Below are 16948 nucleotides of genomic sequence, written 5' to 3'. Positions count from 1 at the left end.
AGCGCAGTCTCAGACTCAGGCTCAGATTTGGGATCTCTACTGCAGAGGGGTTTAATGTGGAGTCGGGTTTCAGAGGTGTTATACGCCAATTAATTACACAACACTAAAACACCAGGTACAGCAGAGGGGTTTAGTGTGGAGTCGGGTTTCAGAGTTGTTATAAGCCAATTAATTACACAGCACTAAACCAGATTATGAGCAAGCCAATGAGTGTACAGTTATTTCCTGTGTGTTAGCCACATTGTGTATAAGCCGCAGGACAGTATTTTATGCAAGTTAAAACAAACAAAGCCATATTATTACCATATTAACTGCCCCCATGTATTAACCTCATAGCTGTAGAAATGTTGCAAAATCAATGTATAAGCTGCAAGTAATAGTTGGGAAATTATGGTAGTAGAGCACCCAACATGGCCGCTGGTCTCAGTAGAGTAGAGCACCCAACATGGCCGCTGGTCTCAGTAGTGCAGTAGAGTAGAGCACCCAACATGGCCGCTGGTCTCAGTAGTGCAGTAGAGTAGAGCACCCAACATGGCCGCTGGTCTCAGTAGTGCAGTAGAGTAGAGTAGTAGAGCACCCAACATGGCCGCTGGTCTCAGTAGAGTAGAGCACCCAACATGGCCGCTGGTCTCAGTAGTGCAGTAGAGTAGAGTAGTAGAGCACCCAACATGGCCGCTGGTCTCAGTAGTGCAGTAGAGTAGAGCACCCAACATGGCCGCTGGTCTCAGTAGAGTAGAGCACCCAACATGGCCGCTGGTCTCAGTAGAGTAGAGCACCCAACATGGCCGCTGGTCTCAGTAGTGCAGTAGAGTAGAGCACCCAACATGGCTGCTGGTCTCAGTAGTGCAGTAGAGTTGAGCACCCAACATGGCTGCTGGTCTCAGTAGTGCAGTAGAGTTGAGCACCCAACATGGCCGCTGGTCTCAGTAGTGCAGTAGAGTAGAGCACCCAACATGGCTGCTGGTCTCAGTAGAGTAGAGCACCCAACATGGCCGCTGGTCTCAGTAGAGTAGTAGAGTAGTAGAGCACCCAACATGGCCGCTGGTCTCAGTAGTGCAGTAGAGTAGAGCACCCAACATGGCCGCTGGTCTCAGTAGAGTAGAGCACCCAACATGGCCGCTGGTCTCAGTAGAGTAGTAGAGTAGTAGAGCACCCAACATGGCTGCTGGTCTCAGTAGAGTAGAGCACCCAACATGGCCGCTGGTCTCAGTAGAGTAGAGCACCCAACATGGCTGCTGGTCTCAGTGTTTCTAAGGTCCTGTGTAACCTTTGACCCTGTGTCCTCTCTTCTTCTTTTCTCCTCTTCTCCATCCCCCTTTCTGATACTCCTGTCCCTTCCTCTCTTCTCTCCTATCCTCTGTCCTCCCCTCTTTTCCCTTTTCCTCTCCTCTCCTCTTGTCTCCTCTCCCTTCCTCTCCTCTCCCCCTCTCCTCTCCCCCTCTCCTCTCCTCTCTCCTTCAGGCTACGGACATCCGCAGCAATGAGGTGGTTGCCATCAAGAAGATGTCCTACAGTGGCAAACAGTCCAACGAGGTAAGTGGACACACACACACACACACACACACACACTGTGAATTTTCTGATTCTCACTCGCTGACATTCACACCCACACGCTCTTCTGAACACACACATAAGTAGCTCTTATGCAGGCAGACACACACACACACACACACACTCTCACACAGATCCATCCACTGCTCACAGCTGAAAGTGACAAACACACAGTTCATCCGGGTCAGATCATGGAACAATAGGCTGCTGAGGCAGAACTGTGTGTGTGTGTCTCACCATTAGCTGTGAGAGTTGGACGGCTATGTGTGTGCGCAACTCTGCTGTGCTGTGCATATCTCTTATGCAAGATTTCTAAACTTGTGTGTGTGTTTTATGCAAGATCTCTAACTGTGTGTGTATGTGTGTGTGTGTGTGTGTGTTCTGCAGAAATGGCAGGATATTATCAAAGAGGTGAAGTTCCTTCAGAAGCTACGTCACCCCAACACTGTGGAGTACAGAGGATGCTACCTGCGGGAACACACCGCCTGGGTGAGTGTGTGTGTGTGTGTGTGTGCAGTTGTTTTGGAAGCTGGATGGCTGAAAGCTGCATGTTGTTTTCACTTTATGTAATAATTGTTGGCAACTGTCTGAACATTATCTGAAACTTGTACACACATCTTCTTTTTCTTGTATTCATATCCTCTCTTTCCCTCTTTCTCTTTCTCTCTCTCCCTCTCTTTCCCTTTTTCTCTTTCTCTCTTTCTCTCCCCCTCTCTTTCTCTCTTTTCCTCATTCTCTCTCTCCCTCTCTCCCTCTCTTTCCCTCTCAGCTGGTGATGGAGTATTGTCTGGGTTCAGCTTCAGATCTGTTGGAAGGTGAGTGTGTGTTTGATGGAGTGTGTGTGTGTGTGTGTGAGCGAGTGTGTCCAAGTGTTCCCAGAACAGGAGTGCCACAGATCACTAAGCCTCTTGATTCCTCCCTCTCTTCTCCTCTCTGCATCCTTCGCTCCTGCACTCCTCCACCCGTTCCTCTCTTCAGTTCACAAGAAGCCCCTGCAGGAAGTCGAAATAGCGGCCATTACCCATGGTGCACTGCAGGGCCTGGTCTACCTTCACTCCCACAACATGATCCACAGGTAAACACACCTCACACCCTTCTTTATCTCTCTCTCTATCTCTATCTTTATCTCTCTCTATCTGTCCTGCTCTGCTCTCATCTCTCTCTCCTCTCATCTCTCTCTCTCTCTCTCTCTCTCCTCTCATATCTCTCTCCTCTCATCTCTCTCTCATCTCATCTCTCTCTCATCTCTCTCTCTCTCTCTCTCTCTCTCTCTCTCTGAGAGCTCACTGCAGCTTTTTCACATCTGTGTTGGTGTGCTTTGTGATCAGAGCACTTAATCCAGATGCAAGTGTTTTTCCGCCCACCACCTGCTAAACTGTCTGGCTGCTTGTGTGTGTGTGTGTGTGTGTGTGTGTGTGTGTGTGTGTGTGTGTGTGTGTGTGTGTGTGTGTGTGTGTGTGTGTGTGTGTGTGTGTGTGTGTTTGTGTGTGTGTGAGAGAGAGAGAGAGAGAGAGAGAGGGTATGCATGCATGTTGAACATTCTGTGTATGTGTGTGTTTGTTGGAGATGTTTTATGCATGTGTGTTGGATATTCTGTGTGCGTGTGTGTGTGTGTGTGTGTGTGCGTGGTGTTTTTGTGGAGTGGATGTTGTGTGAGTGCTGGTGAGTCATGCAGACACAGTGGAGTGTGTGTGTGTGTGTGTGTGTGTGTGTGTGTGTGTGTGTGTGTGTGTGTGTGTGTGTGTGTGTGTGTGTGTGTGTGTGTGTGTGTGTGTGTGTGTGTGTGTGTGTGTGTGTGTGTGTGTGTGTGTGTGTGTGTGTGTGTGTGTGTGTGTGTGTGTGTGTGTGTGGAGTGTAAGTGGCCATGTCCTGACCCCAGTCAGAGAATAGACACTGAGACTTGTGCGTGTGTGTGTGGAGTGTAAGTGGCCATGTCCTGACCCCAGTCAGAGAATAGACACACTGAGACTGGAGGAGGAGGACGCTCTCTGAGCCGGGCCCTGCACACGGGCCACAGCTGGCCCACTTCCGGCCCACACTTGCTGTGGGTTCTGTGCTGCATGTCCTCTGCTGCATACTGGATCAGAACACAGTATGAATGAGACAAAATGTTACACGTGTAAATATACACAAAGCACCAAACCTGCGTTGAACTAACACAAGCAGCAGAGTTCTAGTCTTAGACTGTAGAACACAGGAGATTGAGTTTTAGACTAGCAGACATGAGATTGAGTCTTAGACTAGTACACAGGAGATTGAGTCTTAGACTAGCAGACAGGAGATTGAGTTTTAGACTAGCAGACATGAGATTGAGTCTTAGACTGTAGAACACAGGAGATTGAGTTTTAGACTAGCAGACATGAGATTGAGTCTTAGACTAGTACACAGGAGATTGAGTTTTAGACTAGCAGACATGAGATTGAGTCTTAGACTAGTACACAGGAGATTGAGTCTTAGACTAGCAGACAGGAGATTGAGTTTTAGACTAGCAGACAGGAGATTGAGTTTTAGACTAGCAGACAGGAGATTGAGTTTTAGACTGTAGCACACAGGAGTTTGAGTTTTAGACTAGCAGACTAGGCTCGGTGAACCCTGCCTGAACTTCCGGGGAATTTGAATTTCGCCCAGCAGCTCAGGCTGGATACCAGCAGATCTATTTTCGCTGTTTAGTGCCAGAACCTTTGGCTCCAATCAGAATCGGCCATACTCTATACTCTAGTCCTGGCACGCTATTGGCCAGTGACGCACCGAAAACGAAACTCAAGCGACGCGAAATGCAGTAGAAACAAAGCGCAGCCTCGCCAGACTAATGTTCAATCTTTAGATTGAGTTTAGTACGGTGAAAACCAGACTACTAGCAGAGTGCAGACAGCAGGAACTTGGATATGCGGCACTAGGAGGGAGGTGACATGGCGTTACTTTGATGCACAAAGAGCACAGAGCAGGGAAGGGAAGATGGCCAGGGAACCCTTCATGGTTCCTCCTCACTGAAACTGAGAACCCTACATGGTTCCTCATCAAATCTGGGAATCCTGAATGGTGCCCTCTGACAGCTGAATAGTTCCTCCTTCTGACAGCTGAATAGTTCCTCCCTCTGACAGCTGAATAGTTCCTCCTTCTATAAGTGTCTTGAAGTTACTCAGCAAGTTCTGCAGGGTTCCTGGTAACTTGATCATGCAGCCGTTATCACACAGTTGTTGTTGTGAAACAGCAGCAGAATGTAAAACTTGTACTTACGTGTGTGTGTGTGTGTGTGTGTGTAGGTGTGTGTGTGTGTGTGAGTGGGATCAGCCAGTAGCGTTGTGTTGCAATTCTGCTTGAACTTGAGGCGCTGGTGCTTGTGCTAATCTAGTCATTGCATTGATATATGGAAAACTTGTCTTCCCTAATACCTGTGTGTGTGTGTGTGTGTGTGTAGGGATGTGAAGGCTGGTAACATCCTCCTTACAGAGCCTGGTCAGGTGAAGCTGGGTGACTTCGGCTCTGCCTCCATTGTGGCTCCTGCCAACTCCTTTGTGGGGACCCCCTACTGGTGAGACAGCAGAACTGCACCATTCGCTCAGTCACTGCACACAAGCACTCTGGGAAATGGGCATCTCTACAGCCCACCCAACTACACCATGTCCCATATGCACATGCTTCACACTCAAGACCCTGCCAACTCCTGACCTGTGTGTGTGTGTGTGTGTGTGTGTGTGTGTGTGTGTGTGTGTGTGTGTGTAGGATGGCACCGGAGGTGATTCTGGCCATGGACGAGGGGCAGTATGATGGCAAAGTGGATGTGTGGTCTCTGGGCATCACCGCCATAGAACTGGGTGAGTTACCTCTGAAACACACACACACACACACACACACACACACACACACACACATCACCGCCATAGAACTGGGTGAGTTATCTCGGAAACACACACACACATCACCGCCATAGAACTGGGTGAGTTACCTCTGAAACACACACACAAACACATCACACACACACACACACACACACACACACACACACACACACACACACATCACCGCCATAGAACTGGGTGAGTTATCTCGGGAACACACACACACACACATCACCGCCATAGAACTGGGTGAGTTATCTGGGAAACACACACACACACTCACATCACTGCCATAGAGTTACCTCTGTAACACACACACACACTCACATCACCGCCATGGAACTGGCTGGGTGAGTTATCTCTGAAACACACACACACACACACTCACATCACCACCATAGAATTGGGTGAGTTATCTCTGTAACACACACACACACACACATGCACTCTCGCTCTCTCTCTCTCTCTCTCTCTCTCTCTCTCTGTCTCTCTCTTTTTTGTACATTTGCTCAAATATACTTTAAAACCCTAACACACAGCTGACTCACTCTTACTCACACACACACACACTCACACACACACACACACACACACACACACACACACACACACACACACACACACCCCCGCGTGCTTTGCTGAAATGTCCTCTCCCTCTGCCCTGTAGCTGAGCGTAAGCCACCGCTGTTTAATATGAATGCTATGAGTGCCTTATACCACATCGCCCAGAACGAGAGCCCTGTACTGCAGTCCAACCACTGGTGAGTCTAGTCTGCTCCTCCTCTCCTCTCCTCTCCTCTCCTCTCCTCTCCTCTCTTCTCCTCTCTTCTCCTCTCTTCTCCTCTCCTCTCCTCTCCTCTCCTCTCCTCTCTATTCTATTCTATTCTCTCCTCTCCTCTCCTCTCCTCTCCTCTCCCCCCCTCTTCATGCCTCTCCTCTCCTCTCCTCTCCTCTCCTCTCCTCTCTCCTCTCCCCCCCTCTTCATGCCTCTCCTCTCCTCTCCTCTCCTCTCCTCTCCTCTCCTCTCTCCTCTCCTCTCTCCTCTCCCCCCCTCTTCATGCCTCTCCTCTCCTCTCCTCTCCTCTCCTCTCTATTCTATTCTATTCTATTCTATTCTATCCTCTCCTCTCCTCTCCTCTCCTCTCCTCTCCTCTCTCCTCTCCTCTCTCCTCTCCCCCCCTCTTCATGCCTCTCCTCTCCTCTCCTCTCTATTCTATTCTATTCTATTCTATTCTATTCTATCCTCTCCTCTCCTCTCCTCTCCTCTCTCTATCCCCCCTCGTCTCCTCTCCTCTCCCTTCTTCTCCCCCCTCTTCATGCCTCTGCTGCCACTGCCCCCCCCTCCCCACACTAGTGCACTAGCCACATCAAAATCACATACCTCATCTACCTGTCTTCCTCTCTCCTCCTCTCCTCTCTATCCCCTCTTCTCTCTCTCCTCCTCTCCTCTCTATCCCCTCTTCTCTCTCTCCTCCTCTCCTCTCTATCCCCTCTTCTCTCTCTCCTCCTCTCCTCTCTATCCCCTCTTCTCTCTTTCCTCCTCTCCTCTCTATCCCCTCTTCTCTCCTTTCTTCTTCTTTCCTCTCCTCTCTTCTCATCAGCTCTCTCTAAGTCTCCATCCACACATGATTCTCACTCTCCCTTTGCTGGAGTTATGTCCCTCTCTTTTCTGTACACCCCCCGTCTCTCTCTCTCTCTCTCTCTCTCTCTCTCATTCATCCCCCTCTCTCTCTCTCTCTTTCTCCCACTCATTTATCCCTCTCTCTCTTATTCATCCGTCCTCCTCTCTCACACCTCTCTCTCTCTTGTCCAACAGGTCAGAGTATTTCCGTAACTTTGTGGACTCCTGTCTGCAGAAGATTGCTCAAGACAGACCTACCTCTGATGTGCTGCTCAAGGTACAGCCCTCATCACACTCTCTCTCACACATTCTCTCTCTCTCTCTCTCTCTCTCTCTCTCTTTCACACACATTTCTTTTCTCTTTTGACACACACCGAGAGATCCCTGCTGAAAAAACCAGCCTGACCAGCTAAAGGTGGTTTGCTGGTTGACCAGCTTGTTAACCAGCTTATTTGACCACCCTTTGATGGTTAACCAGCTAGACCAGCAAAACTCTCGCGAAAACACACCTTCAGCTGGTTTACCCAGTTTATGATGGTAATTCAGCTGGTTTTGATTGTCGTACCACCTTAAGCTGGTCATTTTAGTTGGTGTTGCTGGTCTACATTGCTGGTTTTTACTGGCCACGCCAGCTTATGTTGGTTATTCTAGAAAACCAGCTTGACCATCTTTGTCAAGCTGGACAGGCTGGTCACCAGCATGACCATCTTAAACCAGCTGTATCCCAAACGACAGGCTGGTCACACCAGCACGACCAGCTTCCTCAGATGGTCACGCCAGCATGTCTAGCTGGTGGCCTAACCAGCTACACCAGCAAAGACCAGCAATGATAACTGTGTTTTGGGCAAAGACCAGCTAAAACCGGCTAAAACCAGCTACCAGCCTAAGCTGGTTTCTTGCTGTTTTTTTCAGCAGGAATGACTGATTGCATTGGCCAGTGTGAATGTGTGTTTAAGAAGTTAGGAGTTGATCTCTAACATGGAACTGTCCCCCCCCCCCCACCCACACACACACTGTAGCATCACTTTGTGTGCCGCGAGCGCCCCCACACGGCGGTGATGGACCTGATCGCGCGCACCAAGGACGCGGTTAGGGAGCTGGACAACCTGCAGTACCGCAAGATGAAGAAGATCCTCTTCCACGAGACCCTCAACGGACCCACACAGGAGGGAGCGGAGGAGGAGGAGGTATATACACACGCACACACACAGTAGAGAGAGTACTGAGATCTGGGACTTCACTGGGGTACAAAGCACTACCCACCACAGACTACTCCCAAGTCTATTAAAGTATACTATATTAATATACTTGAAGTTTATAAAAGCACACTTTAATATCTCAAAGTTGAGCAATTTGTTTGGTCAAAGTGCACATATCAGACACATATCCCCCCCCCCCCCCCACACACACACACACCACAACAACAACAACAACATTTAGTAATAAATAGTAAAACGTACACTACTCTTCAGTACACTTATCCACCTCATGTGATCTGACCCTCCACTAGCCAATCACAGCTCAGCCTGCCTCTAGGTCTACATTTCAGCAACCAATCAGGGCTCTAGAGTTCACACTGCAGCAGCCAATCACGATCCAGCCTGCCTGTACGTGTACGTGTGAGCAGCCAATGGGAGCTCTGCGTGTCTAGGTTAGCTGGGCCCCCTGGTGTAATGCAGGAGGGTTGGGGGGGGGGGGGGGGGTGCTAGCTCTAGACCTCCTGATGCGCTCTGTGGGCTTTCATCTACACCCTGCTGCTCATTAATTATATTAAAGGCCAACATGAAGGAGGAGATGGGGCCCAGTGCTTCTACACTCACGTTGTGTTCGTAGGGAGGGAAAGTGAAAACCAGCGCCCCAAGCGGTTGCGTTCCTATCGAAGAGCAGCTCCAATGTTAAGTCCCATAGACCGACTTTTCAAATAAATACTACGCAGCTACACCAGCGATCTTATCCACCAAAAATATTTTTCAGTCTTCATACTGTAATAATCTACTAACTGTGAAAATATCAGACCCTATTTCGCCTTATTTAAAAAAAATGTAATTGCTCGTTTCATTTCATAAATGGATTACAACTTCAAGTGACGTGACACCCTTCCACGACGTTACTCGCCTAGCATGGTTTGTTTATTAGCCTGTTAGCTAGTTGGTTAGTTAGTAGACAATCACACTTACTGCCAGCTCTTGTGTGAGTAGGAGCACAACACAAGTTATCCCAACATAAAGGTAATTACCACACGGTTTACATCGCTCTCTGTTGTTATTACACAAATATGTACAGCCAGTTCAGCAAATTGCTGTTTTGATCAGTTGGAGATGAAGCGCCCAAACTGGTGACGTCAAATGCTACTGTAGCTAGTACTGTAGTTCGTTATCACCATGTTACAAACAAACTCAAAACAATTAAACTGATCCTAAAAAATAAAGTATGACTACTAGAAGCAATAGAGCTGACCTAAATGCATAGCATATTGAAGGTATTTAACTAAGTTCCCATCATGGGCCGAGATATATTTTTTCTAAAAGAAAATCCCATCCCCTCCCGCTAGCCTCTAGGAACGCAACCACTAGATGGCGATGAGATTACTTTCCCTCCCTATAGGAAGAAATCAGTGCCACATGAAGATGTCTTTTAGAACAGAGTAGACCCAACGAAACAGACCCTTGCAGGAGAGGTGACTGATTTTGTAGAAAGTGACCGGCTGAACTTTTGTAGAAAGTTTAGAAGGAAGGAACAGGGATCAGTTCCTCCTTTTTTCTCAGTTTGTTTGTTGTTTTGCGTGTGTGTGCGCACACTTCCTGTAGGTGAAGAACAAAAGTGTGTCTGTTCTAATTGGCTGAGACCCTGTAAAGTCTGTTCTGATTGGCTGAGACCCTGTAAAGTCTGTTCTGATTGGCTGTGTGCTCTGACCCCGTGTGACAGGATGTGGAGCAGTACATGTTGCGCACAGGCACAGTGAACAGCATGGAGAGCTCCCATTCGCTGCCGTCCATGTCAATCAGCGCCAGCTCCCAGAGCTCCTCGGTCAACAGCCTGGCCGACGGCTCGGACGACAGCGGAGAGATGGCCATGATGCAGGAGGGGGAACACACCGTCACGTCCAACAGCAGCGTCCTGCACAAACCACTGGTGAGAGTGTGTGTGTGTGTGTGTGTGTGTGTGTGTGTGTGTGTGTGTGTGTGTGTGTGTGTGTGTGTGTGTGTGTGTGTGTGTGTGTAGAGAGAGAACGCACCATCATGTCCAACAGCAGCGTACTGCATAGGGCTGAACGATTATGGAAAATAATCTAATTGCGATTTTTCTTGCCAATATTGCGATTGCGATGCGATATGCGATTATTTTTTAAGGTGTTTGTCTTGCGAATTTTTCAACAAAAACAAGCAGTAAATCATATAGTAGCCTATGGGCAATAGGCTATATTAAATTAAAAATAAACTCTTATTTCCTGGAAGTCATACCTCTGTTATGATGACAGGTGATGCATGAATTGATGGATGACATTTTTTTAACTAGCTACTTCAATCACAATAGTAGGCCTATATTTTGAACTTTCAACCTAGGCCTACATATCAGAACATAAAGTAGGCTACTAGTACAAGGAAGCTTGGTGTAAAGATTAAAATGAAAGTCAGTAACAAGTCACACAAACAAAAGTGCAGATTGCAAAAACATGAAAATATTAATAGCCTAAATCTTATTGATAATTCACTTTAATGAACGTGATATGTTCTGCATACAGAAATTCCTGATATTCATGGCTGCACAGCACACTGCACTGACTATTCCAACTCCGTCCCTTTAATTCAGCTGTCTGGAAGCCTCAAAATATTGTAAACAAAGTAGCATAGTTGCCTATCTTATCATAGTCTACTGGTTGGACGGGTCAGTTTCCCCACGTCTGTTTCAAGGTAGATAAATACTTTGTTCTCCTTGGGATAAGCCCTTTTGAGTCTTTAAGTTGGAAAACATCTGTATTGAGATGATCAGTCAATTTGAACGCAAGAGTTTTAGATGTCTGCAGCATGCTAATAATGATGCTAAACGGATTTTATATATAACTTAGCTAATCGTCTTCTATGCGTCATTGCTTTCACGATTGTGAATGTTTTATTTGGATTGAATGTGCATGTCGAGGGGCGGGTGTCCATTGAGCGCGCACGACAGAGAGAGAGAGAGAGAGAGAGAGAGAGAGAGAGAGGATGGATGGAAAGGGAGAGAAAGCGGGCCAAGGAGAGGGGTTTGAATCTATACCGTTTGGTGAATTTACACGCATAGTCTACAATGAAAACTTGCGAAAGACATTCATGCTTTCACCCGAGCAGCGCAGGTGCACCAGTGCAACCTAGAATTTGTTTCAATCGCACTCTTAAAAATGTTGGTTCAATGGTTCTATCGAGCAGCTTGCCGAGTTCACTCTCTGATAGACTGTTTCAAATATTTGCTACTTTACGCTCTCATGTCACGTGACCAGAGGGTAATCGCAGCCTTTGCGGTTAGAAAATTGCACTTCATCATATCGCGATATTATCGCAAATGCAATATATCGTTCAGCCCTAGTACTGCACAAACCACTGGTGAAAGTGTGTGTGTGTGTGTGTGTGTGTGTGTGTGTGTGTGTGTGTAGTGAGAACGCACCATCAACTCCAATAGCAGCTGCACTGTGTGTGTGTGTGTGTGTGTGTGTGTGTGTGTGTGGACTTGGATGTGAATGAGATATCCTCAGCTATCCAAACACCAATTAATGTTTAAGACATTATTTAATGTCTAAAATAATGTCTTTGTCTGAAACTTGTGAGTCTGACCCTTTTCCTTCTCTCCCCCTCACTCCCCCCCCAGAGCCATGATAATATCTATGACGACCCGTACCAGCCTGAGCTGGACTCCCAGCCGCAGCAGATTGTTAGTGGAGGAGGAGAGCGAGGAGAGAGAGGCGAAAGAGGAGGTGGAGGTGGAGGCGGAGCGGGCGGAGGAGGAGGAGGAGGAGGAGGTGAAAGAGCAGGAGGTCGTCGTCGGCGCGGGCGAGACCACTTCGCCACGATCCGCACGGCGTCGCTGGTGACGCGTCAGATCCAGGAGCACGAGCAGGGCTCGGCGCTGAGGGAGCAGATGTCCGGCTACAAGCGCATGCGGCGGCAGCACCAGAAGCAGCTCATGGCCCTGGAGAACAAGCTCAAGGCCGAGATGGACGAGCACCAGCTGCGGCTGGACAAGGAGCTGGAGAACCAGAGGAACAACTTCAGCGGAGAGGCCGACAAACTCAACAAGAAACACCAGGGCCTCCTGGAGAAGGAGGTGAGGAGGGAGGGAGGGAGGGAGGGAGGGATGGAGAGAAGGAGGGATGGAGAGAGGGAGGGAGGGGGAGCAGAGCACAGAGAGATGGAATGATGAGGAAAGACCAGAAGGGTGAAAAAGGACAAATTCAACAAGGAGCACCTAGTGGAGGTGTGAGAGGAAGAGGAAGAGGAAGAGGAGAGGAAAGAGGAATAGAGAGATCAGGGTTAGAAAAGAAGAGAAGAGTAAGGTTCTCTAAAGATGAGAATAGTACGTTTTTCTAAAGATAAGAAGAGAGTAAGGTTCTAAAGATAAGAAGAGTGCGGATCTAAAGATGAGAAGAGTAAGGTTCTAAAGATGAGAAGAGTAAGGTTCTAAAGGTGAGAAGAGAGTAAGGTTCTAAAGATAAGAAGAGTGCGGTTCTAAAGGTGAGAAGAGAGTAAGGTTCTAAAGATGAGAAGAGTAAGGTTCTAAAGACAAGAATAGTGCAGTTCTAAAGATGAGAAGAGTAAGGTTCTAAAGATAAGAAGAGTGCGGTTCTAAAGGTGAGAAGAGAGTAAGGTTCTAAAGATGAGAAGACTAAGGTTCTAAAGATAAGAAGAGAGTAAGGTTCTAAAGATAAGAAGAGTGCGGTTCTAAAGGCAAGAAGAGAGTAAGGTTCCAAAGATGAGAAGAGTAAGGTTCTAAAGATGAGAAGAGTAAGGTTCTAAAGATAAGAAGAGTGTGGTTCTAAAGCTGATGACTGTTCCTGCCTGTCTCAGACGAAGGGGACGCTGACGGAGGAGAAGAAGTTCCAGCAGCACATTCTGGCGCAGCAGAAGAAGGAGCTCACCAGCCTGCTGGAGTCCCAGAAGCGCCAGTACCGCCAGCGCAAGGAGCAGCTCAAAGAGGTACACACACACACACACACACACACACACGCCAGTACCACCAGCGCAAGGAGCAGCTCAAAGAGGTACACACACACACACACACACACACACACACACACACACACACACGCCAGTACCGCCAGCGCAAGGAGCAGCTCAAAGAGGTACACACACACACACACACACACACACACACACACACACACACACACACACACACGCCAGTACCGGCAGCGCAAGGAGCAGCTCAAAGAGGTACACACACACACACACACACACACACACACACGCCAGTACCGGCAGCGCAAGGAGCAGCTCAAAGAGGTACACACACACACACACACACACATGCCAGTACCGCCAGCGCAAGGAGCAGCTCAAAGAGGTACACACACACACACACACACACACACACACACACACATGCCAGTACCGGCAGCGCAAGGAGCAGCTCAAAGAGGTGCACACACACACACACACACACACACACACACACACACACACACACACACACACACGCCAGTCCCGGCAGCGCAAGGAGCAGCTCAAAGAGGTACGCACACACACACACACACACACCACACATATGCCAGTACCGGCAGCGCAAGGAGCAGCTCAAAGAGGTACACACACACACACACACACACACACACACGCCAGTACAGACAGAGCAAGGGGCAGCTCAAAGAGGTACACACACACACACACACACACACACACACACACACACACACACACACACATACATACGCCAGTACAGACAGCGCAAGGAGCAGCTCAAAGGGGTACATACACACACACACACACACACACACACACACATACGCCAGTACAGACAGCGCAAGGAGCAGCTCTAAGAGGTACACACACACACACCAGGCTTGTGCACAATTCCGAATTTTAGAATTTGCCTCCATTCAATTCATGAGTTGGAATTTGAATTGAATTGGCTCCACCCCACAGGAAGTTGAATTTGAATTGGAATTGGAATGACAGGAAGAAGAATACAATTCATGGCAATTCAAAACAATTCCACCATCACATAACAGGAAGAATGTGTTGAATCTCACATACATTCAGTTCAGGGAAAATTACATTGGAAATGTAACTGATTGCTGGTACTAATGCTGTAACCTGTTGCGCCACAGTGCCACAGCTCATGACAAGTCTAGATTACGTATATTTAAAGTTGTTACAGCCTCAGAATGAGTTAAATATAAATATGAGCATAAACTGCTGTTTTTAAGATGACAACTTAAATCTTAAATGTCATCTTAAATTAAGGCAAGTTTTCTTGTTACTGAATATTAAAACAAGCTTTATTTTGATGAGAATTTGAGGGAGAGATGTGAAAGATCTCATTTTAACAGTATTTACCTCATTTTAAGATTTCATGTCTATTTGAGACAAAAAAAATATATATGGTTGTGCTTGATTTTAAGATTTGATGTAAAGTTGAACACTTAAAGTAAGAAATTCACCCTTAAAACAATAAATGATCTAACACTTCTAATCTATTTTTTTTTTTTATCTTGATAAGAATCAAATAATTTGCAGTGTACCCTTAAATGATGTATATGCATTTCTTTGAATTTCATTGAATTTCAATTCTACTTCCTTTAATTCAAATTCGAATTGTAATTCTGCATCCTGTTTTTGACGTCAATTCAAATTCAATTCAAACTCAAGAATTGAATTGGAATTAAGGAGTCATTCTCAATTCAATTCTGAATTTTGCACAAGCCTGACACACACACGCACACAAGCACAGTCATTGCAAAGATTGGCTTAGATGCACACACACACTCTCTCATACCGCATGTAAACCACTCTAGTAGTTGTACCTGCTCACACCACTACAGCAGTTCAAGGAGCAGCACCCAATACTTCCCCTGTGCAACCAATTGTGTGGTGTTACACTAAAATTCTTCCCCCTATATTCACCTTATTGTGTGGTGTTCCACTAAAACCCTTCCCCCCGTGTGCAGGAGCTGAATGAGAACCAGTCCACCCCTAAGCGGGAGAAGCAGGAGTGGTGTTACTCTAATACTCTTCCCCCTGTGTGCAGGAGCTGAATGAGAACCAGTCCACCCCTAAGCAGGAGAAGCAGGAGTGGTGTTACTCTAATACTCTTCCCCCTGTGTGCAGGAGCTGAATGAGAACCAGTCCACCCCTAAGCGGGAGAAGCAGGAGTGGTGTTACTCTAATACTCTTCCCCCTGTGTGCAGGAGCTGAATGAGAACCAGTCCACCCCTAAGCGGGAGAAGCAGGAGTGGCTGGTGCAGCAGAAGGAATGTTTGCAGCAGCTGCAGGCGGAGGAGGAAGCGGGGTTGCTACGGCGACAGCGTCAGTACTACGAGCTGCAGAGCCGCCAGTACAAGAGGAAGATGCTGCTGTCCAGACACAACCTGGAGCAGGACCTGCTGAGAGAGGTACACACACACACACACACACACACACACACACACACAACCTGCAGCAGGACCTGCTGAGAGAGGTACACACACACACACAACCTGCAGCAGGACCTGCTGAGAGAGGTGCACACACACACACACACACACAATCTAGAGCAGGACCTGCTGAGAGAGGTACACACACACACACACACACACACAACCTGGAGCAGAACCTGCTGAGAGAGGTACACACACACACACAAACATCCTGCAGCAGGACCTGCTGAGAGAGGTACACACACACACACACACACACACACACACACACACACACACACACACAATCTAGAGCAGGACCTGCTGAGAGAGGTACACACACACACACACACATACAAATCCAGCTCATTATAACGGTATTAGTCTCCTGCTGAGCTAGTGTAGCTGACATTGAACAGCACCTGCCTCCTTATGACCAGCTGACCAACACCTCACATGATACTGCATTACCACTGACCATAGTCAGACATGGCACAGACACACACACACACACACACACACACACACACACACTGCTTTTTTCAGTGTGTTCTGAATGCACATGATATAAGCATGAGAAAAGCACATGATATTTCAAACACACACACACACACACACACACACACGCTCACTCCTAAATTACATTCACACAGGAGCAGGTGTGTGTTGTGTGCCATGTTGTGCTGTAAGGTTATGGCTAGATATTACAAATGAACCTCTGCACTTTCTCTCTCTCCCTCTCTGCTCCTCTGTTTCTCTCACTCTATCTATCTATCTCCCTCTCTTATTCCCTTCTTGCTCTTTGTTCTCTGTCATCTATTCCTTAATATCTGTCTCTTTGTCTCTCCCTCTTTCTCTCTCTCCCTCCCTCACTCCATCCCTCCATCTCCCCCTCCCTCTCTCCCTCCCTCCCCCTCTCCCTCTCTCCCTCCCTCCCCCTCTCCCTCCCTCCCTCCCCCTCTCCCTCCCCCCCGTAGGACCTGAATAAGAAGCAGACGCTGAAGGACCTGGAGTGTGCGATGCTGCTGCGGCACCACGAGTCCACGCAGGAGATGGAGTTCCGCCAGCTGGGGGCGCTGCAGCGCACGCGGGCCGAGCTGATCCGCGCGCAGCACCAGAGCGAGCTCACCAACCAGATGGAGTACAACAAGCGCCGCGAGCACGAGCTGCGGCAGAAGCACGCCGTCGAGGTCCGCCAGCAGCCCAAGAGCCTCAGAGTGAGTGGGAGTGAGGGGGAGGGGGGGGACCCAGACGCGCCACCGCCCGGGGGGGGGGCCCAGGAGCAGGAGGGAGAGGAGGAGAGGGAGAAGGAGGTGGAGGAGGAGAAGGAGGAGAGGGGGGAGGATGAGGTGGATC

At 48.1% G+C, this 16948-nt stretch overlaps 1 protein-coding gene across 1 annotated transcript in view; it reads left to right on the top strand.

Annotated features, from left to right (window-relative positions):
• Positions 1 to 16948, top strand: part of taok2b (TAO kinase 2b) — a 31969-nt gene that overhangs the window by 4725 nt on the left and 10296 nt on the right. Inside the window, exons 3-16 of the mRNA XM_062532546.1 lie at positions 1462 to 1533; positions 1939 to 2040; positions 2321 to 2366; positions 2530 to 2626; positions 4970 to 5083; positions 5275 to 5366; positions 6058 to 6151; positions 7207 to 7288; positions 8031 to 8198; positions 9937 to 10143; positions 11851 to 12306; positions 13047 to 13175; positions 15386 to 15589; positions 16570 to 16809. Of these exons, the coding sequence (XP_062388530.1) occupies positions 1462 to 1533; positions 1939 to 2040; positions 2321 to 2366; positions 2530 to 2626; positions 4970 to 5083; positions 5275 to 5366; positions 6058 to 6151; positions 7207 to 7288; positions 8031 to 8198; positions 9937 to 10143; positions 11851 to 12306; positions 13047 to 13175; positions 15386 to 15589; positions 16570 to 16809 (2103 nt within the window). The remainder of the gene's footprint in view (positions 1 to 1461; positions 1534 to 1938; positions 2041 to 2320; positions 2367 to 2529; positions 2627 to 4969; positions 5084 to 5274; positions 5367 to 6057; positions 6152 to 7206; positions 7289 to 8030; positions 8199 to 9936; positions 10144 to 11850; positions 12307 to 13046; positions 13176 to 15385; positions 15590 to 16569; positions 16810 to 16948) is intronic.

The sequence above is a fragment of the Sardina pilchardus genome, chromosome 3, assembly GCF_963854185.1.
Source record: "Sardina pilchardus chromosome 3, fSarPil1.1, whole genome shotgun sequence".
Classification (NCBI taxonomy): domain Eukaryota; kingdom Metazoa; phylum Chordata; class Actinopteri; order Clupeiformes; family Clupeidae; genus Sardina; species Sardina pilchardus.
Note: the sequence above shows the minus strand (reverse complement) of the source record. Positions and strands in the feature narration are given on the sequence as shown.